Source organism: Agelaius tricolor, unplaced genomic scaffold (genome assembly GCF_023055355.1).
Source record: "Agelaius tricolor isolate 1412-34295 unplaced genomic scaffold, bAgeTri1.0.p SCAF_6, whole genome shotgun sequence".
NCBI classification, from domain to species: Eukaryota; Metazoa; Chordata; class Aves; order Passeriformes; family Icteridae; genus Agelaius; species Agelaius tricolor.
The window spans coordinates 8,522,354-8,549,041 of record NW_027269266.1 but is presented as its reverse complement, the minus strand read 5'-3'; the positions used below and the strand labels follow the sequence as shown (position 1 = coordinate 8,549,041).

General features: G+C 43.3%; 1 protein-coding gene across 1 annotated transcript in view; it reads left to right on the top strand.

Annotated features, from left to right (window-relative positions):
- The window catches only part of ADARB2 (adenosine deaminase RNA specific B2 (inactive)), a 306,016-nt gene extending 280,268 nt beyond the window's left edge, over window positions 1–25,748 (top strand). Inside the window, exons 7-10 of the mRNA XM_071428638.1 lie at window positions 3,948–4,116; window positions 15,357–15,538; window positions 20,581–20,759; window positions 22,385–25,748. Of these exons, the coding sequence (XP_071284739.1) occupies window positions 3,948–4,116; window positions 15,357–15,538; window positions 20,581–20,759; window positions 22,385–22,561 (707 nt within the window). The 3' untranslated portion in view covers window positions 22,562–25,748. The remainder of the gene's footprint in view (window positions 1–3,947; window positions 4,117–15,356; window positions 15,539–20,580; window positions 20,760–22,384) is intronic.
- The last annotated feature ends 940 nt before the right edge of the window (window positions 25,749–26,688 follow it).

Sequence of the window (26,688 nt, the reverse complement as noted above, 5' to 3'; positions counted from 1 at the left end):
GCTTTTATCCTGTTTAACCTGTACAAGACAGGGTCTTGTGTTCCCTTCTGGGAATGATACATCCCTGAAGTCACTGCAGGGGTAGCTCTGTAGACCATCCTTTTCACAAATTCAGACTTATTTCAGAATAGTCCTAAAGTTTCTTGTTTTCCAAAGCTGGCCCATGGCATTTCAGCCTGGCTCTGTGCAGGTCACCAAAGCCCAGTGCAGCAGGGATTTATCTGATCAGCCACTGTGCCCAGAGCAGGCACAGCCAAAGTGGTCACTGTGCTGTGATTCTCACTTCAACACTTCCAGAAATAGTGATGTTGTACATTTAGTCAGGATCTGGTTGAGGAAAGTGCATCTCTAATAACCATCAAAATACAAAGGCAGTCAAATGTTAACACTCTTCTTTCCACCCCTTTGTTTCCCACTGCTCTAAGGAAGCTTTATAAACCATGCTGAGGAGGGGAGAGTCCAGCACTGAAAAAATGCAAGACAGGCTCTTCTATTTCTTTTCTGAAGAGAGAGCAGCCTCCACTGAAGCAGGGAAACAGAAAATGAACCTCTGAGGCAGTCATGCAAAATTTCAGACAGATCCTTACTCGTGTGATTCTGTTTAATCACCGTCCATTTCCTCTTCACTCTTTAACTAAATAATAAATATGGAGTGGCTTTTTTCATTACTATATGAGCTAGAATTGGTCCTGGAGCAAATATGGAAATAAGGGGTGAGGCTTGAAATCAGAGGGTTTCAGTGATTTTAACTACGAGGCACCTGTCTGTGTACATTTCTAATCCAATAATTAATCCAGCACCTTTTTATCTTAGGAACTCTCAGGAGTAATTTCCACATCTGAGTGGAGCATACATCATAAATCCACTCCAAATGATTTTTTAATTTGTCCTTTCCAATTCTGGTTTGAATTGACATTTTGTTCTGGTTGAAGTGGCATCCACAGACGCCTTCTCCCCTGCAATTAGCTGAGATTAAGCAGTTGGAGAACCAGCACAGGGAAGATCAGAAATGCTTATAGTTACTGGTGTTTTGATCATACTGAACAGCAGTAGGCTGTAGTTGGTGACTTTAAGATGCATGAATAAATATATTTCTGTGACTGCATTAAAATGATCCTTAGCAGGCTGTGCCAGCAAGTGGACCATGTATTTTACTGCTAACAAGCAGCTTAGTGCTGGAGTCTGTCTGCAGCTTCAGTGCAAAACTCACAGATCCTCGTCTCTTCCTTTGGTTATATCTTCCTGTGCTGCTTAATGACATGCTAAAAAAGAACTCAGTGTGTTCCAGTTGCAGATTTTGATTTATTTAACCATTGGCAATCTGAAAGCATTCAGAGCTTTGGGTTATTAGTATTTTATAGAAATGCCACAGATGATCCTTTGGAGCATGTTCCAACCACCCCAGCAATGTGAGCAGCCTGAGACAGGCAGCACAGCTCGAGGTTTGAGTCACACCCTATTCATTGAATTTAATAGCAGTTGAGCAGCTAAAACCCCTTATCAGAGCTGTGAGAGTGTGTCCTGGGGTGAGTGTACCCTGGCCACAAATCCTGAATCCTATCAGCCAGCACCGGCTGCTCAGCTGCAGCCTGGGCAGGGCACAAGCTGGACACATGGCTGAGCCAATATGAGCACTCAGAAACTGAGACTATCAGTGCACTTGCACACCTCAAGTGCTTCTTAGAAACTTTATTGTTCAGTCTCTGGCACTTGCAGTCCAGGGTTGAGATGCTGTGAGAACAACCAGCTGTAGAGTGCTTTGGCCTTTAGTCCTGGGAAGATCAGATAGACAAATGACAAATTAAATAAACAGACCCCCCAAACTCACAGAAGTCTTTCATATCCCTCTCCCCAAAAAATTTTGGGCTATATTTTAAATTCTCCAGCTGCTCAACAGCTGTTTGCAATCCTGCTGCTCTTTTTCCCCCTGAGCTCACTCCTTATCTCTGTCAGCATATTGTGGGATGCTTTGCCCCTCACTGAGGTAACATTTATGTACTGAAATCAAAGCCACATAAATGATGGGCTGCTCATCTTATCCTGCAGTCACTAAAATTCCCTGGCAGTTACATGTGTCTTTGCATGTATGGGAAATGGAGGTGTATCAACACAGTGAATTGAATAAGAGAGTAATCTAGGAGATCAAGGCACCCACAGGAGAGGCTCAGAGCAGGAGCTGAGAAAGAGGAGAATCTACAGAGATGGGAAATAAGTGTAACAAGAAAAAATATTTTTCTTAAAAGTTGGAGAAAGAAACAGTAAAAAAACATTTTGTCTTGAGGGATTTCCAGTAGGTGGACTCCTGTGGCAAATCTTTCCTGGAAGAATAGCATCTGTTTTTCATAAATAGTTGTTAAGCAGTACCTTTAAATGAATTTGCATAAGAAGGAAGCATCATTATCTTCATTATACTTGTGGGAAAGCTTAGGAAAAGAGAACTGGTTTGCTTAAAGTTACTCTTTCCACCAGCTGAAACAGCAATAGCCTCTTGAGTCACTCTTCACTGCTTCCTTGGCAGAGATCTTGCTCTGCTGTGCCATCAGTTCTCAGTATGTGCAGACAAAGGCAAAGTGGTTTTAGTAGACATTTCTCACTGTTGTTCAGCTAGATCTGTTTGCTAAGTAGAAGTGATCGCTTTCTACTTTTGTTGTCCAAATGTCAGAGTACCTTTCCCATGACTCTGTGGTTTAATTATGAAAAATGCTGCTCACCACTGTTTCATGTTTTTAAAAAATGTTTCCTAACAGAGTCCTCAGAAAAATATGGGCCAGTTCCCAGATGGCTAGTACAGTCCAAAGAGCACCCTCTGAATGACACTGCACTTAGCATCCCAGACAAGAGAGATGTGCAAGGGATCAGCACACATGGTCATGGAAATGCTTTCCTGACAGTGTTGGCACAACCAGAAAATTTGAGAACAGAGGAATCTGAGACATTCCTTTGGGCTAGAGGGAAACTGTGGAAGGTTCCACAGGGAACCTTCTGCTTCAGGGATAAGGTGACCCCCAGTGAGACCCTCTGAGGGTGAGCAGACCCTGAGGATTTTCTTGCTGATCCTTCTTGTTCTTTTACAGCCAAAATACCCAGGGGTAAAGTAGCAGTGTAAAGAGTGTAAGAGTGATTTTGATAATGAACTTCAGTTTTCCTCTTTTCATAATAATGAAGGTGAAGTTCTTTTGAAATGTCATTATCTTCTGTATTTACTGCATATCTGCAGGACTCAGTTCATCATGGTCCAGGACAAGTGCTTTAGCTGCTTGCCCTGTGCCACCCCAGGGGCTGCTGCCTTGCACTCAAGTATGTAATATTACAGAAGTGATAAAAGATCTGGGTACAACACAAGGCAGGAAAGTACCTCACTTCAGGGAGACTGTAATAGTTTCAGCCAGTAATGAAAAATTAGCAAATTTTGATTTGCCTTTGATCCAGAGTACAAACCTTTAGCTTTTCACAATTTTTCAGTGAAATTTTATGATAGCAAATCAAAACCTCACTTCTGAAATTATTCAGGAAATGTCACTGAATATAACAGTAAAGCATTGGACTGGTCTGCATCATGCAGCCGAGTCTTTGATGACACTCATTGAACCAAGCTTTTTCAAATATTCATCCATCACAACTCAATTCTAAAATGAAAAATTGTACTGGTTCTTAAAAAGACAGAGCACCTCTCTTCTTTTTAAATATAGAAGGGAAATAGAAGGGGAACATGAGCTCAGTGTGTGCTTTGTGTAAGCTTTGATGGATGCAAAAAGAAAACCATGCTAGAAGCTCCTTCCTTTCTGCACTGAGCTGCTTTCTTGGGCTGTTATCTCACCTAATTTTGCATCCAGTTTAAAGGACCTTCAAAGGTGGTTCTGTAAATGCAAGCTATGGCATCAAAACAGCCTCTCAGATCCTTTCAAAAACCACTCAATTCCTGCCATTCTTGTGTTTGTTTTGCCCAGTGAACAGCAGCAAGCACATAGTGAGGAAATACCGAGGGCACCTGCGGACGAAGATCGAGTCTGGCGAAGGGACCATTCCCGTGCGGTGCCACAACGCGGCGCAGACGTGGGACGGGGTCCTGCTGGGAGAGCAGCTCATCACCATGTCCTGCACTGACAAAATCGCCAGGTATGTGATGGATACACGGGGCAAAAGCCTTTGTACGTGGAAGCTCAATGCCACAGAGGATTATGGTGTCCAGTGGGAAGCAGCCAGCAGGTGCTGACCAGCCCTGCAGGAACAAAGACCTCCTTTGTATGCAAAAGCAGAACATTTAAATAGGAGGGAATGTAAACAGGACGTTTTCCCAAATTCTCTGTGGGTCGTTAGATGCTTATTACAGTGTGACAAAAAAATAAACTGTCTTTGCAGGTTTTTTTGCCAATAGAATTTCACTGTGCAAATAAAATACATCCACTTCGTTGTTCTTGGATCATTTACCCCAAAACTTGCAAACCAACTTTCTTACAGATAAATTTAGCTCGTCTGCACCAAATTGAATAAAAAGCCCTAAAAGCCACCAGGGATATTTCTACTATTTTGAATGTCATTGGAGAGCTCTCATGTCACAGCCCCCTCTGTGGGTTTCTGCTATGCCCTGTAAATACAACATATATTTATGTAGAATAATTTCCATGTGATAAATATTTAATAATTATTCCCTGGTGACAAATAAAATGCAAACACATTCACCATTCTCATTTTAGGGTGTTAAGTAATAACAAGTAATGGCTAACACAATCAAAATCAAAATGTGTGTGCTTGGTTATTGCATTATTAGTTCATATCTATACATGTATTTATATTTATCTTCATAATTTATACATATATATAAATATAATGTACATTATATATAGATACATTCTACATATAAAATAAATCACATTATAGCTATAAAATCATAAATGCTATGATCAAATTCTCTGCTAGAACATCATACCTAAGAACTCAGTTAAATTATATCAGTCAAAATTTGGCCTAATTATTAAAGGCCAACATAGACATAATCTTTCCCAAAAAATCATAGAAATTTTTTTTAATCCAAATGCATAAATTCTGCTCTTAGCTTTAACTGGATGACCTACCAAAGCTAAATTAGTCTAATTAGCAAAGCCTGCCATTTTGTCACAAAAATGTAGAAGTGAACTAGCAAATGGAAATACTACCAGACTCACAAAATCCACCCTCTGCTAAGAGTAATCATCACAACTGTTGTGCTTGCATGAAGGATAAAGAGCAACTTCTGCTGTAATGTTTTCATTTACTCATAAGGAGATAACAGAAAACCCAAAGTGTGTTCGGTGGATCTCCTCCACTGCGTGTAAATGCAGTGTTTACACTGTGTGTAAATTTGGGGTTTCCAAATTCAGACTCATATGGACTCAAAAAACTGAACAATTTAAAGTCCAAGAATAGAAATATTGCACTCTCTGTGGTTTTTAATGTCATTAGCCAGTGAATTGAATATCAGCTTTGCACACACTATTATATTTCCTGTTGATGGGGATGTTGACAGTAATGCAGTCTCAGGAGTTGGGTTTTCTCCAAGCACATCTGCTGAGAACTTTGAGTGAATCCTTTCATTGTTGACATACATCTAAACAGCATTGAAGTCTTTGAAGAAAAGAAGAATCTACCACAAAGTTTTTCCAAGTTAAAAAGGTTTTGCAGTCTCATAATTGACAGTATTATTTCAATATTGTAAGAAAAACTGCACTTTTTATTATTTTATTTTTATTATTTATTTTCAATGTAATTCAAATGAGCTTGGGATTTTTATAGGTTAAAAAAAACCAGCAATCATTCCCTGCTTTCAACAGCATATGTTGCAGTTAAAAAAGAGGCTGAGAAAATCTGCATTATAGTTTATCCCAAATTTCAGTTTACCAAATTAAATGCCATCTACAAGAATTTTTAATCATTACTATCCCCATGTGTCAGGGGGAGAAATCAAATGTTTCTTCACCTGTCCTTTGTCTCAGCACTTGTAGGACTGTCTTCTGCCTTCTCCCCTGGTCATAGAGAGCAGAGGCAGGAAAGGAGTTCAGTGGAAAAGGAGATTTCTCTATGAGGGCCTTTCCCACCCCTGCCCCACTGGAGAGATCAGTGGGTGGTGCCCATACATCATTTCAAACTGCAAATATTTGCCCTACCACATAGGCAGCTGACTCTTTAAATGTCTGCAGGATGCAGGAATCTGATTCCACATTATCTGAGCTTGTCTTGCAGCAAGAAGAAAAGAGATATCTCTGAAGCTGAAATTCATGTTTGTATAAGCAAGATTTGACAAAAAAATCTTGCCTGTATGCTTTGGATTTTATTGCTTGTAAAAGTCCCTCAGGAGCACTGTGCTATTAGAGAATGTTTCCTCTTGAGAATCTAGCCAGTAGCTGCTAAAATATACATCATTTTGCATTATTTGCAAAGGGCACTGCTATCAGAATATCAAAGACCCAAGAATGCACAGAGTTACTGAGAAAAGCGAATAATAATCTATAAATCATGTATCTAACGATTTATGCTCTTTCTTGCTCACAGGAAAGCTATAAGCAGAGAGTGGTTTAATCAGATTTATTTGTTATTCAAAGACATTTAGCCATTTTTATTACTATCACCACAAGTTTGAGAGAATTTGATGCTTGGTATGCATTATTTGGGCTCTGTGGCTTTGTTGATATCTCAGGATAAACACCCTGGTATCATACCTGTTCCCTCACTGAATTAAAGCACAAGCTCTATGGTATGAATAGTCATTTTACTTGGCTCAGGCAGGGAATTGTGAGGTGAAATTCTGCAACTTGGTTATAAAGAAGGTCACCCTAGATCTTGGTTGCTCCTTCTGGCTTTAAAACCTATGCATTTATATGTGTGAATTTAAAGTTCAGGGTCTGTGAATCCCCAAATAAACCACCCTAAGAGAGTGTCAGCTTTACACACATGACTCCTGTGAGCCTCACAGTGCAGCTGGAGTGACTTCAGGCTCTCAGTGTCGTAGGATTTAGGATTAAACCACATTTTTTAGCCCACAGTTTATTAATTACACTAACACCTTTTGACCTTCATTCTCCTCTGTAATGTACATTTTATACATTTACAAAAAAGCAGCAATAACATGGGAAAAATCATTTCGAAAATAATCATCTGTTTTGGGAAAAAATTATGTCATTTCATGTTTTCTTGATGCTAATCATAACCTATATTAAAACCTTTATGTTGACAGAGACATTACAGCCCTGAGAGAATTTCAGCTTTTTGTGACAGCAAAATTCATACAATGGGCCAAATTAAACCTCTTTTCATCTCCCTGTCTCACACTAAGGCTGGATGCAGGACTAGCTCATACCTTGCTTATTACAAGGTCAGTGCAAGGTTAATGCTGCTGCTAATGGAAGTCTCTGCAGTGGCTGTTTGGGAGCAGACAAATGTTTGAAGGAAAATTGTTACATGCATACACACACACACACAAACACACATTTTTAGGGAAAGAAACAGGGGTATCCCTAGAACTCAGCTCTACTTTGAGGCTCTAAACACAGTAACCAAACCTTAGGGAGGCTCAGCACTACATTCTGTGTCTGACCCTCAGAAATGGTCAGGACTGACATGTGCTCAGCTGACACGTGCCAGCTGCAGGGGTGGGATTGACATCACCCCCTTGGTGCCCCAGGGCCTCAGTGACACTGGCTCTCTGTGTCCCCTCAGTGACATGGCTCCAAGTGCACAAAGCCAGCCCAGCACTGAGCACCTCCTCCCTGCTGGCTTCCCTCAGCACACAGTGTGTATGTCTGTGCCTGATTTGCAGGTAACAGTCCACATGGCTGCATATATAAAATCAGCATTTCCAAATGTCTCTACTTCTTATTCCTACAGCTGAAGAAATATGAAAGTCTGGGCAAAATATCAAAGATTTATGTGCTTCTCTTTAGTCCATCACCCCTCTGGACAGACTTATGAGGGAAATTCAGAGTCTGTCACAGAGGAGAGAAACCACCTTCCTTTGACACACTTTGTCCTCTGACTCATGGAAGCCCTGCCTGAGCTTCAGGCCAGTCTCTTCCACCATGGCTCATCCTCTAGGCTCACCATAACTCAGATTTATCAGCATGCACACCTCCCTTCTGTATAAAGTTTCCTGTTCCATGCTCTGAGCTCGTCAAGTTTATTTATCTCATCACCAGCACCTGGGTTCCTTCTTCTTCCATGCAGAAAACTAGAGAAATCACTTCCCCCAGTGCCAGCCCTTCTGAAATAGCAGGCTGCTCTGCCCTGTGCAGCTGCACAGAGAGGTTTGGTGCTTGCCGTTGCCAGTGGTTTGGCAGAGCATGGCAGTGGTATGGCAGAGCATGGCATGGTTTGGCAGAGCATGGCATGGTTTGGTTTGGCAGAGCATGGCATGGTTTGGCAGAGCATGGCATGGTTTGGCAGAGCATGGCAGTGGTATGGCAGAGCATGGCATGGTTTGGCAGAGCATGGCATGGTTGGTTTGGCAGAGCATGGCATGGTTTAGCAGAGCATGGCATGGTTTGGCAGAGCATGGCATGGTTGGTTTGGCAGAGCATGGCATGGTTTGGTTTGGCAGAGCATGGCATGGTTTGGCAGAGCATGGCATGGTTGGTTTGGCAGAGCATGGCATGGTTTAGCAGAGCATGGCATGGTTTGGCAGAGCATGGCATGGTTGGTTTGGCAGAGCATGGCATGGTTTGGTTTGGCAGAGCATGGCATGGTATGGCAGAACATGGCATGATTGGTTTGGCAGAGCATGGCATGGTTTGGCAGAACATGGCATGGTTGGTTTGGCAGAGCATGGCAGTGGTATGGCAGAACATGGCATGGTTTGGCAGAGTATGGCATGGTTTGGTTTGGCAGAGCATGGCATGGTTTGACAGAGCATGGCATGGTTGGTTTGGCAGAGCATGGCATGGTTTGGCAGAGCATGGCATGGTTTGGTAGAGCATGGCATGGTTGGTTTGGCAGAGCATGGCAGTGGTATGGCAGAGCATGGCAGTGGTTTGGCAGAGCATGGCATGGTTTGGCAGAACATGGCATGGTTGGTTTGGCAGAGCATGGCATGGTTTGGCAGAGCATGGCATGGTTGGTTTGGCAGAGCATGGCAGAGGAGCTGGGAGCACAGGGAGGGGAACACCACGGCTCCCCAGAGCTCAGCAGACCCATGGCATGAGCAGGCATTCCCAGATCCTGGGTCACCACCTCACCATGATGTGTGCAAGTCATTTTAAGTTCTTGGTGCAAGCATTCAACACTAGGGTTCATTCCAAAAATTAGTTCTTATCTTGGTGTCCCAGGAGAGAGTTCTGCACTGCACTACTCTTCCCCAAACCCTCTTCCTTGACAGCCCTTGGCCAGGGCACTGGAGACCTCACACTCTGGCCAGGGCAGAGCACATTGTGGCTCATTAGATGTTGAGCTGATGTAGTTATTTGGAGAGATGCCAGCGTTCTCTGCAGCAAATTTGCATCTAAACACACAAAGATTGTATAAACTTATTTGTAAATGGATGAGGAGTGGCACTTTCCTCTTTCAGAGTCCCCTTGCAGGATCCAGGCTGAGGAATGTACTTTGCATTGTGCTGGATTTGCAGGGAGCAATCCTCATAAACACTGTCTTTAAACAGCACATAAAAGCCAGAATTCAGTGTTTGTTTTATAAGCTCTGGCCTTAAAATTGTTTTCTTAGTACCACTTCTCAAAAGGTCACCTTTAAAAGACTGTGTATTTTCTTGCCACCAGGTTAATGGTCATCTACTTCCTCAAACTTCACCAAAAAAGTGACATTTAGCCCAGAAGTAAAAAAAGACCTTGAGTATCTAAATTACCTCACCTACAAAAAAAAAAAAAAAAAAAAACACAAACAGAAACAAAGGACTTCCAAACTTTGCACTACATCATGAACACTCTACCCATGTCCTATGGCTAAGATTTGTGGAATATTTGGGCCCCACAAGCTAGAGAATAGGAAGAAATCTTTATTGAGAATATGATCAGAGTACTGCAAGGTAGTGTAGCCTTAAGGCACTTTTTCAGGATTTATCAGTGGGAGTCTGAAGTAGCATTTTAGAGGATGAGTTGAGCACATTAAGCTGTATTTAAATGTAGCATATAAAAATGCAAGACTAAAAGTCAGTGTTGGAAATTGGCATTCTTAGATCTATTTTAGTGTTAGCCTGTCGACCAGAGCCATTGTTAACAGAAGGCTGAGTCTGACAAGGTAACTCTTAAGAAAAGCTACTTCAAAGGCTACATATTAATGCAAATGAAAATCAATTAACACAGCTAGATCTTCAATTAGAGATGATTTGTGCACACGGTTTGTAATGCTCTCTCTTAACCCCTTTCTGTGTGACTGAGAGTTCAATTTCAATCTTTCACCACAAGGTATGTTCCAGAAAACATATATAAACCACCCACTGTTAAAATACAGATCAAAAACTAATGCACTAGTTCCAGTTTCCAAACCAATAATAGCTAAATGGTCATATAAATAGGAACACCACAGGTGTCCTTTTGAGCACATGCCACCCTGAATAACAATTTATGTTGTGTGAAGCATAGCTGGAAATATTGGTAATAGAAACTGTGGTACAGGAGGTTAACAACACACTGAGTGGATAAGACTTAAAGCTCTTAATAAAAAAACAAAGTCTTTTACAAAAAGCCTTATCAAAATAAGATTTGAAATTCCTCAGCAATGCTTTTTAAGGGGCAAGGTTTCCAAAGGTCCCAAGGAGACACTTCAGTCTCTGAGCATCCATGGCAGGTGGACACAGTTCCCTGAGATGTTTTGATGCATCAGGTGAATTTCTCCACATCCCAGTTACAAAGGGATTCAAATGTTGGCCTTCAGGTCTAACCAGGTCCAAATCAATGCTGGAAACACCAGCAGAGGGGCTCCAGTTGTCCCTGCACATCTCAGCAATGGGCAGGGAGCCTTGCACTAACCTGAGCAAGGCTGCAGCCCCCTGCACCCCCTTGGGTTTGCCTCCAAACCCCTTCCTCAGAGTTCTCATCATCCCTTTTTCTGTTGCTCCTAGGCAGGGGCCACAGACAATTCATGTGCTGAGGTGCTGCTCCAGCACATGGAGGCTGTGGTCATGATGTGGGGACACATTTCCCTGCACACCTCACTGTGTCCTGAGCTGTCAGGAGCCTGGGAACTGGGGGGGCTCTGCAGGGGGGTCACACCCTGCCCTCTGCTTGTCCAGGACTGGGGCAGCACAGCATTTCACTAAAGAAAGGCTGCCTGCTCTGGGATGCCTCCCAGCTTGTCACTGGCATTTCTGTGATTGACAAACAGGCAAAAATATATTTGTTTAAGGATTATCTATATTGAAAACTGGACGCAGGATTTTGTCTTTGTAAACAGTGCAGTAATATCTGCTGTTTGAACAAAAGGAAGGGTATACTTTCCTTCCATTTAAAGCTACAAAAGCTCCCATATTTGAGTGAAAAGGGGAGACATTCTGTTTTGTTTATCCTGCCTGCTGAAGATTTGGGGATTTTTTTAAATAAGATCTGTGACTAAGGGAGCAGTAGGTTGATTTTCATTTTATTGGAAGGGTTATTACAGAGCACATAGCATATGAGTTATTAGAGAGATGCATGTCCTTGAAAACAGCCCTTAAAATCTTGTACAATTAGGAAAATTCAGAATGATCCAGCATATTTCCTCATAGCAAGAAAAGTCACTTTGATATATTGAGAAGCCAAAATGTAACACTGTATTGCTTTGAATAATAATTTTATTTTGAAAAGCCACATTTGAAGAGAGCTCTTTGTTACAGATGGGAACACAGCTACTTTCATGGACCTAAATTAGGCTACAGAGAAATAGCTCCTTCAAAATTAACACCCTTATTGATAGTTTCACTGTTGCTCAGATAGGTCTTTCCCTACCATCTACCTACAAATAATTCCATAGATGTTCATATATCAAAGGATCAGGTCAGTACATTAGCCATGTGTGTTGGTCAAGGGATGAAAAATACACAGGATAAAAGACTTTCCCCAAATATTTGTCAGTAAAATCTAATGTTTCTACACAATACTGCACTGGCTGCCCTCCAAGGCAGGCCTTTTCATCCCCAGAGCAGCACCAGCATGAGGAACTGAAAATTTTCCCCAGCATTAAAGTGTTTTTCCTGTGCTCTGAAGAACAGCAGCAGAGCAAGGGTCTGATTTTGGCCAGCTCAGAACCCCTCTTTTCCTAGGACTTGTGCTGAGTTGGTGGGACTCACACACATGATCAGGACTGCATTCCAGAGAGAAACAACTGCCTAAACATTCTGACAAACCTGGGCTAGGTTGGAAAGCAAAGCTCCTTCTTTGCTTCTTCCCATTTCTCTCACCAGATGCTGCTCAACCAGTGCTGAGCCAGAAGGAGCCACTGTACAGGTGGCAGTGCCATCACCCTCATCCCTTTTCACACCACCTGGGGGACACCAGCTCAAAAACAGCCAGCAAGTGTTCTCCACCAAATATTGCCTTCTTGGTGCCTTTCCTGGCTTCTCAGTCCTTGCTTACATTAGGATGCTCTCTGGTTCTGGGACACTCTCTTTGTGCACCACATTGTACACATCAGGCAGGACTTGCTGGTATTCTCTGATAAGTTTCTTCTTCCCTGGTTTTTTTTTTTGTTTGTTTGTTTGGTTGGTTTTAATCTGGTTTCTCTGTCCAATTTGTCTTGAAGTCAAACCTACCCCCTGGGGTCAAAGCCCACCATGGCTGATACAGAAGCTTCAGCACCCCTACACCTTTGTGTGCTTTCTTTTGGAGTGGGAAAACAGGGTTCTCTCAAGGGACAACTATTGCATCCAGAAGCCAGAAACTCTTACAGATTTCAGCAAATCTTATTCCCTTTCTGCCCTGATTCCCCAGGGTGCAAAAATGGGAGTACTGGAGTACTGCAAGGATTAATTCATGTTTATGGAATGCTTTCAGTACATAGTGGGTGACCTGATCATGCTTATATTGTGATTTCCAATAGTGTAATTCCATTGAAATTCAAAACCCTTTTTACATTAATATGTCCAGAATTTTATAGAGAAATATGTCTAAAGAAAAGGCAGATCCCTTGTGATGAATTTAAATTACCTTGTAATTTATGACCTGAGCACAATCCCTTATTTTGGTAAATAAAACTCAGATGATTTCTTGTGATGTGCATATTGCTGAAATCCCAATATTGTTGAACATATGTTGTTTTCAGTTTAGCTGCTTTTCTTCTCTCCTTCAATCAAATATGTAAGGCTTTTTTAGGAAAATTTTAAATGCTGAAAACAGCACTGATATCTTACAAGTTTCCATCTGGACAAAGATATCTGTGTAAATTTTCTGCTTACCTTAGATGCTGGTTGAAGGCATAATACTGTTAGCTCAATTCATCTCTGTTTCTTAAGCTTGCATTATTAATTTTGCATCATGAAAAGTTATTTATTTAAAGAGGCAGCTAGTTCTTTCCTTTAAAACTGATGTGATTTGCAGAAATGACCACACGTTTTTTTTCCCCAAATGAAGTTATGCAAATCTGATCGACTAAAGTAAATGTGTCATAAAACCAATGACTGTTTAAATTGTGGGACTAAATTGTTTGTATATAAATATTACCTTTTATATTTCATTTGAGTTTTATGTAGATGAACATATTACTTTAATGGCCTGCATTTACAGAGGGAGACAGGGAGAGTCTGACTCTGAAATCCTCAGCAGCCAGATGGCTGCCTTTTCTTGCATGAGATTAAAAGATGTTTCTCATTCACAGCCCTGCTTCGGAGGCAAATTAATACAGCCAGCTAAATTGCTTGTGTTTTTGGAATAAAATTTAAAGAGAACTTTTAAAAGCAATTGGTGTCACAGGTTCCTAGAGCAGATTGCTCTCCAGGTACAGCATGCTGGTTTTAAACATTCAGTAATTAATGGAAAGTATTCCATGTTAATTGACTGCTTCAGGAAAGGGAAATATAATGACTCCTTATTAATCATGAAAAGAGACATACAGTACAGAGGCACTGCAATAATTGCACTAACGGGTGAGAAATGTTAATTAATGAAAAGAACAATGATGTAAGAAATTAGCACCATAATGCTTGCTGCTGATGGAAGTTCTGCTTTAAACACATTATTTAGCATGGCAGCCACTGGATGATGCCTTATATAGCAGACACCTCATAGCCTTTCCTTGGGCAGCTACCGAGCTCCAAATATTGCCGGTGTTTTGGGTTTTAATGAGCCAAAATATACTCTCCAAACTCCATTTTCTAAGCATTTTCAGCTTGAACTCCTGAACTCAAAACTACTCAGACAGACTGACAGTGTTCAACTTATGTAAAAATATTATCCAAGTGTATGAGAGCCTGTTAGCATTTGTGGGGTGGGAAACAACTTCTTAGATGAGCTGAGCTAAATAGGTCTGCCAAGACGATAACTGCATCATGACTTCTTTCCCCTTCTTAATTTTTCCACTCATTAACCAATTAGCTGTCCCCTGAAGAATTTAGAGGCAAGCAGGCTGTCATATTTGTGCCTGGCTTGATGTAAAAATTCATAAGCTATTAAAATGCAGAGCCGTTCTGGCAGCTACTCCACCAGCAGCAGCACAGAGGTCTCAGTCATCAACAGGTGGAAGGTCCCAAGGTTCCCACCATCACTCTGCTGCACCTTTAAGGCAGCATCAGGGTGAGATGTATCCCTCACTCTGGGCACTTCAGAGAAGGTTGAGCTGTTTGTATCAAATTACGAATAAATTTCCTAAAAGCTCAAGTCTTCTCTTATTTTTCCTATTTAGGACCAGGATATAATTCTCATGGATGTCTTCATATCTTCATGGTCATTTGTACAATGAAATGTCAGCCTATGAGACATTCACAGATTTTGGGGGAATTTTGGCCACCTAAGTCATGTGTTAGCTTTGCTGTATGGCATGCAGATGGCACTTACGTAGCAAATAAAGGTAGAATAATAAGAACTCTCATTGTAACTCTGCCATTGCAAGTGAAATGCTATAGATGCAGGAAAAAAAATAAAATTCTGCTAGAGACATGCTAAATGAACATCCCTCAAACACAAAATGCTTTTAGAAAGAAAACCTTTTGATAAGAAGCCTCTGTTTGCATGGAAATACATCCCTTAAGTGAATAGCACCACAGTAATCTCAAATAGTCCTGGAGGAGCAATCAGCCCATTGGCATATAATAACCCAACAGTGCTTTCTGTATCACAGGACAGGGACAGGAATAGTTTCATCCCTCATCCCTCTAACCCGTGTGCTGGCATTTGCTGATTTTCCCAGGGTAGCTCCAGTATGGGCCATTTCTCCACCCATGTGTCTTATTATTGCTCCTGAATTTTTTTTTTCAGGTGGAACATCCTTGGGCTGCAAGGCGCTCTGCTCAGCTCCTTCATTGAACCCCTGTACCTGCACAGCATCGTTGTGGGGAGCCTGTACCACACTGGCCACCTGTCCCGGGTGATGAGCCACAGGATAGAGGACATTGGTCAGCTGCCAGCTTCCTACCGCCGCAACCAGCTGCTTCTCAGTGGTGAGCAAACACCTCCTGCAGCACAAATAATCCCCCTCACCTCTCTGGTCATGTGCTGACCAACAGGAGTGCTTCTTGTTTGCATTTTTTTCCTGAAGAATACGAATTTGTAGAATGAAGAAACCAATGTGTTTAAGTCCTCTTTCATTAGCAGGACACAAAAAAGGATCATTAATGGATAAAAGCTGACTAGGAAAACAACCACTGTACACTGAACACTCAGAGTGGAAAAAAAAAAGTATGACTAAGTAAAACATTTCTAAAAAACAGAAGGAAGCTTTCAGTAAATTTTAGGTTTAACTGTCTTCAGGTCCTCATGAGGCATGTGAATGCTGAGACACCAGTTCTGCACCAGATTAAATCCTTATTTTAATCTTTGATAATTGTTCTTTGGGATTATTCTGTAAGACATTAATACGACGTCAGTGTCACAGAGCTGGGAGGTTAGGACATTTTAGTGGAGTACCCCATTATCTTTCAAAGTCCTCTAGGTTCCTCAGTAAGGAGGGTTCTGGTTTGTGCCTTATCTATTTCACGGGCTTTTTTTTTTTTTCAATATGTCCTTGTGACAAAATTTGTTTGGCTGAACAAATTTTTTAACAAGGCAGAAGTGATAGTTTAGCCACTGGGGAAATTCTCAGGTTCTGTGTGGTTTAGTACATCTGGCAAGTGTAATGTGCATGTATGTGTTGGGAGGTGAACAGGTCAAAAGGCTTATCCTTTTCTGAACAGCTTATCTCCATTTTTTAACTCTTCAGTGCAGCTGCACAAAGACTGCAACCAAGTGAGTAGGAAGCTGTGATCCACACTCTCCCTCCAGTTTATGTCCCCACCTGTCCCTCCTGCCCTGGTCCACATGGGCATGGCTCAGCCTCCTCTTCCTTCCCACATGACATTGTGGTAGGGAGGAAAGAACTCACAGCTGGCCAGGAGATATGGCCCCATTTCCCAAATCTGGCTGTTGTTTTGACAACACTGCTCCATCTGCCAAAGCCACTGCATCTCCCACTGGGAAAGCAGATCTCATCCTGTGCCAGCCCTAACACACTGTAAGTGCACCCATAGATTAAAATCAAAGGCACACACAATGTCACAGTGTCAGCAGGATGTACATGGAAACTCACTTCAACTGTTGAAGGACTGAAAACACAAAAAGGGATTTGATAAGAGTTTCCACCACAGAACAGCTGGGTTGGCCTTGCAGAATAAAAGCAAGGGGTCATACTTGGCCAGAGTGTGTGTGTATGTATGTCCAAGAGTCACTGCCAGAGATCTCAAGGGAATAAGAAGTGCATCAGAGGGAGACTTGTGTCTCTTTAAATATCTGCATGTTTCTGTGCTGTGTTCCTCTTTTCCAGAGGCTTCTGTTTGGAGAAGCATTTCTTTCTCTCTTTGGCTGTATTTGTCAGTTTTCCTCAGCCCAGGAGAAGCAGTGGGAGGAATCTGTCTCTCTCTCTCTCTCTCTCTCTCTCTGCATTGTTTTTGTCTCTCACACCATTATTTGTAATCTTTCCTCCCCCCACAAATCCCAGGGAGGCAATGCTGATTAAAACTTACACTGCTGAGGCTTATGCTGCAATTCTTTTTCCTGGGAAACCCTGCCAGCATATATCCAGTGGGATGGGCACCTGGAAAAAGCTTCTCCAAATGCATTAGAGACCAGACCTACACAGTCTCAGCCAGGCAACTCCACCTCCCAGGCAACTCTTCTTGTCTTGGACATCAGACCAGCCCAGGACTGCAGGAGTCCTTAAATTACAAGTGTGTCAATTATTTTGCCACTTGCTCATAGCAGTACAAGTGTTCCAATGGAGAGGAGAGTCATGGTGTGTGATGAGGTATACTGAGATTAACTCCTTGGCTCCACTGAAAAATAATCAGTGAGGTTTTCTGCTCAGTTTTCTATCAGTCCCAGCCAGATGGAACTACACTCTTCCACTGAGATTACTCTTGGGTGTAATTTTTAGAAGAAATGCCTTTTTTATATCCTGTCCTCTTAAGAGTGAGGCTGTTTCAAAGGGTATCCTGATGGGTTATGAGGTTTTGCTGGGAGAGAAAGGAGAAAGAGGACAGATTTCAGTTCACATCCCACAGTACTCAAATTCCTATTATTTGTGCAAAGACTTTTTCTTTCAAATCTGACTGTCTTCTGTTGTACTCTTTGCTTTGTGGGTTTTAAGAAGGATGTTTTACATAGAGGAGAGAAAGTAACCTAGATTATTCATGTTACTATCTAAATAAATCAAACCAATTATTTCTCAAAAGAAAAATACAGAGGAATTTTTTTTTAAATTATAAAATATCAACAGAGAATATATCCGTGCTCTATATTTGTCTGTTATGACTCTCGTGTTTTTTTCTTTAAAACTTCTTCTTTTGCATTCAGAAAAGGATGTGAAAATATCTTCTATTTACCTAAATTCATCTACTTACATATGATAGCTGGGAAGAGAAAGCATGAAAGCCAAAGGAGCCCAGAGGGGTTTCCAGGCACTGGGACCAGCCTGGGCTGCTCTCCCAGCCCCCATCTGAAGGGCACCCACAACCTGCTCTCCCCTCTGTGCAGCCTTTCCTGCTCTCCTCTAGTCAGGGATTTCACAACATTTTCATTTATTTAGTGTCCTGTGGCAACTTTGCATGGCAGGATGTTTGCTATCATGCTTTTTGGCACTCCAATCCTCTAAGCTTTTGGGTGCTGTCTTGACAGAGAGTGGTGCATAGTGTCAAACAGCTGATTTTGATCTGTTTGCATCTTGTTCTGCGTAGAGATGCTCGAGCAGCGCTGCAGAGCTATCTGATTTTCAAGCTCTCAGTTTAAATCCTGTTGCCTAGGTGAACTGGAGTTTTAGATGCAGACTGATCTGTTATCTCTGGGGGGAAAAAATTGAAAGAGGTATTAATATGACATGAATGTGTTTACAAATCCTGGGTGAGGTTATGACTTAGCTGTAATTCTCCTCTACACACGGTAGCGAGTTCAGTCCCAGTGACTGAGATGATTTCTGCATTTCCAGCTTTGTCATTGATACAAAGTGAGTTTGCCATATAATTTTTTTTTCCTTTCAAAGGCCACCTTTCTCTCTCTGTGTGTGCTAAGTTCCATTTGGCTCTAGAAGCTCCCTCCCAGGGCAGAGGGGACAGGGGAGAGAAGGGGCATGTCCCTCAGTGGCACTGCTTCTCATGATGCTGAGAGGCTCCAGGCAGGATGCAGCAGCTGCCTGCAGAGGCAGCATCCCGGCCAGACAGACCCTGCCCAGCCCTCCACTTCTCCCAAGGTGTCTTTCAGGAGCTTTCCAAGCTCAACACATTCAGTGGTGGGTGCAGCATTCCCACCAGCTCCCATCTCCTCCCATTCTGCCTCAGACCAGCAGATGCTCGTGGTGTGCATCTGTTTGTAAAATGAGATCCTGGGCAAGAAGGGCACTTTGGAAAGGAGGGGCTTTGATCTTTTTTCTTTAATCTTCTTCTCTCTGAACAGCCCATATTGGCACTTCTCACTCTCTACAAAAGTTCTTTAAAACCCTCTCAGCAGAAAATGCAGGGACCTCTCTCTGCTGCCCTCCACCCAGCAGCAATGGAAGCAGTGCAAACCATGAGCTCTTGCTGGAGCTGCTGCAGGCAGGAGCTGCCATTTGGAATCACAGACCCAGTCCTGGCACTGGCCTCTGCTGGGGTGGCTGTGCCAGGCAGCTCCTGCCCAGCAGCACTGTCCCCACCTGCTGCTCCCCACGGTGGCTTTTGTGGTCCAGGTCTGCAGGCTAATGGCCCACACAGCAAATTAGCAGAGAGGGGCACAACAACTGGATCCAGACACATTATCCAAGGTCCATGTTTTCAAAAATATTCAAAGTGCTTCAGGTCACTCTGAGTTTTCCAGCTTTGGAAGCTCCCACTGTTGATTCTTTGCTGCAAAAGCACTAATGAGCAGGGCAAGGCAGAGCTCACTTGTTTGCATTTGTACTGTGCTGGAAAATAAGCCAACCACTTTCTTTATTCCTCTTATTTCTTGTAAAGACTAATCCTTCCCTGGTTTCAGGTACAAGAAATGAAAAGGCAACAGGAGTCATGGAAAGGCTGAGCTGGACTAAATAGTTAAAAAGAGACAAAAATTTACCTGATTAAAAGTAGTTCATGTACACACCCATACCTGACCTTGTAGCCCTGGTCTGCATTCAGAGCCAAGGAGATCTCACCCATGAAGGCATTGGCTCAGTGTTGGACTCAGATGTCCAAAATTGGACATGTGAATGACTCTAAGGTTATGCAGTCATCCCAGGTGACTGTAAACATCATTATTGCAGCTGTCTAAAATTACACAGGATGCATTCAACTTAAAGATGTCCCAGATATCACCATTAGGACACAACCTAGCAGTTGAAGAAATTTGTGCTCCAGTACAGGGTTGGAATCTGGCAGGCAGAAACAAGGTTGGGACCAAGAGTGTTCTGTGCAGGTCTGTGATGTCTACAAGGTCATTATTAACTTGGATCTAACAATCTCTCTCTCTGTGATGATGAAGTGCATTGTTTTGCATTTTCTTATCCCCTGAGGCCTAGACATCCCCTCACAGCAAAGACCCCAGGATTAATAGCAGATAAATATGCAGGACTGTGGGAAGCTCACCTGAAAGAAATAGCCAAAAGATGGCCAAAAGATGGCCAAAGCACTGTAATGCTTAGTTCCTTGTAAAAACCTGTTATCCCATTAAAGCCTTTGTGAGAGTTTTCACTCAGCAACCATCACACTGCTGTCAACAGCTCACACTCTGATCCAAAGGCATTCCTTAGGCTAATGGAAGGTTTGCCTGCAAGGTGGAAAAAATCTATAGGAATTGCTAAGTTATGTCTGTCCAAAGCACTTGGTCTGGTTTAACCAAGGGTGACGAGAGCACGGGCAGTGCACGATGCCAGCGGTTCACTGGCGGTGTCTCCTGTGCCACCACAACCCCGGAGCAGCCTCCGAGTGAGCACTGGAGCCTCTCTTGGGCACTCTGGGCACTCGCTCTCCTGAGCACTGGAGTCACTGGTGTCCCTCTCCTGCAGGGGTGAGCCACGCCGGCGCTCGGCAGCCCGGGAAGTCGCCGGCATTCAGCGTGAACTGGGTCCTGGGCAGCGCAGAGCTGGAGGTGATCAACGCCACCACGGGCAAGCGCAGCTGCGGGGGCCCCTCGCGCCTCTGCAAGCACATGTTCTTCACTCGCTGGGCCAAGCTGCATGGCAAGGTGGGTCTGGGGCACTGAGAGCCCTGTCACATGGACAGGGAGAGATGAAGACAAGGAAAGAATTGTTTTATTAAATGCTAAAACCTCTTTCCTGTTGGGAAACGAGTGGAAACAAACACGGCAGGGTGATGGTGGGGAGGGAAGTTGGAGACAATTCCATCAACAAATTCATTAGAGAAGGCAAAGGAGCCTTCAGGGTGGGCAGGTTTGAGCACAAGCCCAAAGGGATTGTTCTGCTCTGCAGGACACCCCAGGGGAAGGAGCCTGGTGGCACTCAACACATTCCAGGCAGTGGCAGGGTCTGTCCTAGCAGCAACCCTGAGCCTTGTGGGGAGCAGAAGGGACCAACTGGTCTCTGTGCCCAGGGCTTGGCCACAGTGTGGTGACACAAGTCCCAGCCTCTCTCCTGCACAGCAGGTAGGAAGAGAGGCAAGAAGCACTCCTGCCACCCCCAGAACAGAGGGGTCCTCACAGGAACAAAACTGGGGCCACAGCTGGAGCTATGGCTGGGAGAGCTGGATTGCTTCTGGTTCACACCAGAGATGAGGTTGGAGTGAGCAGGAGAGAGGAACTTGTGGCTGAGCAGGGCACTTTGCCCTTGACGAAGCAAGGATTTTATAAAGTCATCACTCTCTGCCCCTAGGGAGCAAAGGGAACAAAGAGGCAGCCAGAGAGAAGCCACTGCTGCCAGGCCAGCTTGTGGCCCACTGGCACCCAGGCTGGCAATGTCACCCTCCCTTGCTGACTGGGCCAGTACATCTCCAGCCAGTACAGCCCCATGGAGTGCAGGCACACAGACAGGAGCAGCTCATTGCAGGCTGCATGTTCACCTTCCCCTTTAATCTGCCTCTCAGCATCTCTCCAGTACAGAGACAAGGACAAGAGCTGTTTGCTCATCAGGCTTGCCTTGAAGGTCCTTTCCCCACAGGTTTGGCATGGTAGAGACTTGGGCAGGTCAGAGGAGTTTGTTTAGTCCTTCTGCAGAGCAAAGGGGGATCCCTCCTGCATGTCCTTCCAGGGGCACTGCACATGTGATATTGCTGTGGGTAGCTCCAGTGTTCCAACAGTTTTCCCACACCAGCACAAACCCTGATGCCTGATTTCTGCCCTGCCCTGGACAGGTTTCAGAGCATTCCCAGCAATAACAGACTACAGAGGGGAAATGGGAGAGTGTGGAAGACAACCCTTCTTTTTCTGTGTCTGGGGATTACATGGAAGCCCTGAGCTGCTCCACTTCCCAGGTTAAACTTTCTTTAAAGGAGTACGTGCTTTAAAGACCTCCAGAAAGGATTTCTTTCAGTTTTGTTGGTAAAAATCATCTTAATTGAGAAGTAGCATTCTGCCTTTGTAGAACAGACCAAGACCAACACTCGCTACTGCCTATGCCCACTCCAAGGCAGAGCTGTTCACCCCTTTCCTGCTCACAATGCCTCAAAACTGTGTCACCAGCATTTATTGCTTCCCTGGCTTTCTGGTCGTTAAACCAAAAGCAAACACACAAAGCACAGTGATTGCTTATGAAATGTAGACAGGAAGATTATACAGCTACTGAAGCCTCCTGTTTCTTTTGGCTCACAGGTTGGGTTTTCTATTTTTTTTTCCCTTCCCTGATTTTTGTTCTGCAGCTGAGCACACGAGTACCAAGCCATGGAGAGGTGCCATCAGTGTACAGCGAGGCAAAGCTGGTGGCTCAGACGTACCAGTCTGTTAAGCAGCAGCTGTTTAAAGCATTTCAGAAAGCTGGCCTGGGCACCTGGGTGAAGAAACCCCCAGAGCAAGATCAGTTCCTACTAACTGTGTGAGTCACTCCACACCTTTTCTACACGACTGGATCAAACCAACTGGAGAGAAGGCGAGGCAGGATGAATGAGAGAATTGAAGCAGTTTAAGTTTTAATAGCAACCTCCATGGGAATATTTGCTTTTAATCCTGTATTGGAAATACATCAGTAGAAATGTGTCTGATGCACTGAACTCAACTTTAGAAAACTGCTTTTTCATGATCCCTTCCTAAGAATGTACCTGCCCAAATTAAAATGCCACCCCCACCAAGATTCTGCTTTTTATTGTTTATTGCTGTTGGTTATTACTGATTTGAGGTGTTAGTGGGCCACCTGTCTGATCCAAAATAGACCTTTGTTTTCCTCACATGATCAGTGCAAAAGTCATCACTGAATAATGGAAAATAGTGAGCAGAGATGGAAGTACCCCAGGCACACAGCATGACAGCAGGTCTCAGAGCATCCATAATCATCCACAAAATAAGGTTCCTAACCTCTATGCAAATATCTTCCTGTAAACTGTCTAAATCTGTGACAAAAAATTTGGACATCAAAGAAATGCAGCATTTTTAAACTGATTTTTCCACTGCTGGCTCTCAGCACAAAGCCAGGCATCAAGATGCCCTCGGTTTTTACACTTATTCCCTCTGACACCTTGGACAAACCACTTCACAACAAATCTTCAACTCTAGTCACAATTTGCATGCTGCAAATTTTACTTGTCTGGCCCAGTTAATCTCACATGCCTTTCAGAGACCAGCCAGGGTGCAGATCCTTGTCAAGGGGGCAAATCACCCCTGTGCTGCCTGCAGGGGTGCCCAGCTCTGCAGGGGCTGCCAGGGAGGAGCAGTGTGCCCATGCTCCTGGCTCTGGATCTTCAGGAAGCTGCCTAAAGTCAGGCAGGCTGCAGCAGGACCCAGAGCCTCAGATCTCCAATCCCCTGATGACCCAGAGCTCTGAATTAAGTGGGTGTGAGCTCAGGATGCTCCATGCAATGAGCAATCACCAGGTTGGGTGCCCACAAGTAAGACATCCCCAAACAAGAGCCAAACATTGGTTGCTTGGCTCTTCCCTGCCAAGTTTCTTCCCTGCCTCAGTTTCTCCACCTGTCAAATGGGGATAACAATAACTGCTTCTCATCTAAGGAACTTGGCAGGATCAAAATGCTCTGGTCATATGGAACAGTGTAAGAAAGATTTTGTCACTCTTGCAGTGAGTTTTACCTCTCCACACAATCCAATTGACATAAGCACAGCAGAGGCAACCACAGGTTTGGGTAAGGTCTTACTCAATGCATGAGCTTTCAGATTCTAGCTCTGTGTAAATGCCAAGTGTTATTATTACTCTTCATGCTCATCTGCAGCCTGAAAAGCAGATGGGGTTTTTCACTTAGGAGACAAGTATCACCCAACATTTAAATATTTTCTTCATAACTGGGCTGGGTCTGATACAATCTCATCTTTGAACCATCCCAAACCTCATCAGAATGCAGAAGATACAGTCATGGGAGAACTGAGCTTTGATAGTCCCACTGCAAAACCAACCTTCAGATGCCCTGCACATTTCTCTAAGTTCCTGGGTTTTTAGATGACAGGATTTGCGGGTATATAACTACTGTTTTCTTTTTATTCCTGTGATTGTCTTTAAATCTGTATATAACATGCTGCTACTGATTTGTGATAATTGTCTTGGTATTTTCTCAGAACTGTCAAGCTGAGTTACTTTTCAAACAACACAAGGCTCATATTTTTCCATGTAATTTCCTTTACACGGGAAACTGTTCCTATCAATAAAGATAGATGCTCTTTGTATAGGGTTTATCATGTTTGGAGAGCCATATACAGTAAATACATTGTTTATTGATGCCCACAATAGAATAGCTACAGTATTTTGATGAGATTTTATTTTTAGATTATAAACTACAAGATGTATCTATAGTGTCTTGTATAAAAACAATTGTGATAAACTAGAATTTTTAAATTAGGTAAAACAAAGCTCTCCCCTTCCAGAAACCTTTTCAACAAAATAATACATTCCATATTAACTACCAAAAATATTTTAAAAAATATTCTTAGAGTAGAAATAGCTTAAAAAAAAAAAAAAGGCAACCAAAAACTGAGTCTTTTCAATAATGGAAACACTTTGTGGTAACCACTTTGTCAATACTTTGACCACTTTGACAGCTCTTCTGATTAACATTTGAATACTTTTGGCACCTTCTGGAGCTTCCAGGTACCTGCACATGGTCCTGTCCTCTGACACAGCTGTTGCTGCAGGCCTCCAGTGTGATTTGGGCAGCAGATGGGCTCGAGGGGCAGCGGGCAGGGGCCAGCCCAGGGCTGGAGGTGTGGGAGAGGCTGCAGGGCACAGTGGCAGTGGTGGCCCCCCAGGCTCTGGCTGCTCCCACTGAGGAAGAGAAACCACAGGGCAGCCAGAGAGGAAGAGATTTCTGATGCAGAGATCCACAGGGCAGGGGGGAGCATGTCCTCTGCTTTTCCTCTCTGAGTTAGTCCTTGTTTAGCACACATGAGACCTCAATGGCTCTTCCTTACAGCTCCCTGCCCTCACCCATCCTCCTCCAGCCATGGCATGATTTCAACCCAGCTAATGCATTGTAATTCCACCAGGCTGGTGTTGCAGCTACTGTGACAACAAAGCACCATGCCTGGTTATTTTTAAGGACATAGAAAAAAAGTGTGGCAGGATGAAACGATCCTTTGTTGCAGGAAATACACAAATGCAACTCTGGATTCAGCTGCCAAAATGAGTTTAGTAGTGGGGACCAAACTGAGTCCCCACTGCAAGTGGGCATCAGCTGATCTCAGTGGAGTTGCACCTGCTGGCACTAGGGTTGAGTATGACCTTAAATATCTACTTCTTCTCATTATGGGCAACAAGAGTGTGATGGGACCCCATCCCAGGAGCACACATGACCTACACACAGCATCTCCTGAAGCAAAGGAAAAATTGCTCAGTAGTAATTCTTTAGTGAAGATTCTGTACATAACATGCATGAGTGAATGGCAATACTGTACTAATGGATGTACATTTGTAATATTTGTAAAAAAAAGAAACAAAAAAGATGACAAAAGAAAATAAATCTGAATTTACATATGTGAATTTGCTGCTAAGTTCTGTAAATTGCACTTCAGTGATACCTGATAAGTGAATGTTTCTGTTAAGTGAATAAAATGCCAAGTAAAATTGTTCTTTCACTGTTTATTGACCATTTTTCACTATGACTTAGCAATAAATTGGAATGTGCTCCAGAATGCTAGTATGTATTTTCACACCTACTGTAGATCTACAGATACCTTCTTGTTCAGTTTGGATGTGATGCATTGTAGGAACCACACATTTGTGTTGAGAGAGGGATGTGGCTGCTCATAGGCAGGTGAAGGCAAAGCCATAAAGGACACAGTATTTTCCTGGAAGAAGAGTGGACTGGATACATCTCTAATTTGATCCTTCCAGGTTACTCTCAAAGATCTTTCTCAATAAAATTTAATACATTTTTTCAGATCCACATTGCATGGGACTTGCTGCACAAAGCTGCTTGAGAAAACCGAAGTGATGAACAAAAGGTCACAACATCTCTGCAGATTTCTGCTTCATTGATGGAGTGGCTCTGGATTGTTCTTGCTTTGAACAATCAGTATTCAGCCACAGCAATCAGTATTCAGCCACAGCAGACTAAACTCACACTGAGCCCAAACAACACCTTCCCCACAAATATTTAACCTTGAGGTGATTTCCCTTTGCCAGCCCTTATAGAGATCACTGTTGTTACCAAAACATCCAAAACTTTTCAGCAGCCACTGTGAAAATATGAATACACCAACAGCAAAAATTTTCAAGAAAGAGATTTCCCTGTCCATCTCCCTGTGAAGATGTGGTTCCAAGACGAAATTGAGCCTGACAGCTCACATGGAGCCCCACCAGCTCACTGGCCCCACAGGTCTTTGCTTGCTCATGCTGAAGTCAGTCCAGACCCTCACAGACCACCCCATGGGTTTCCTTCCCAGCAGGTGCTGTTCATTGCTTTATTTTCAAGCTAGGACTTTGCTGCAGTTTCATTTCCTCAGCTTGGATCTATGTCATTAGGTATTGGGGCAGGATAAAGGGAAGCAGGGAGAAGAAAGCATTGGC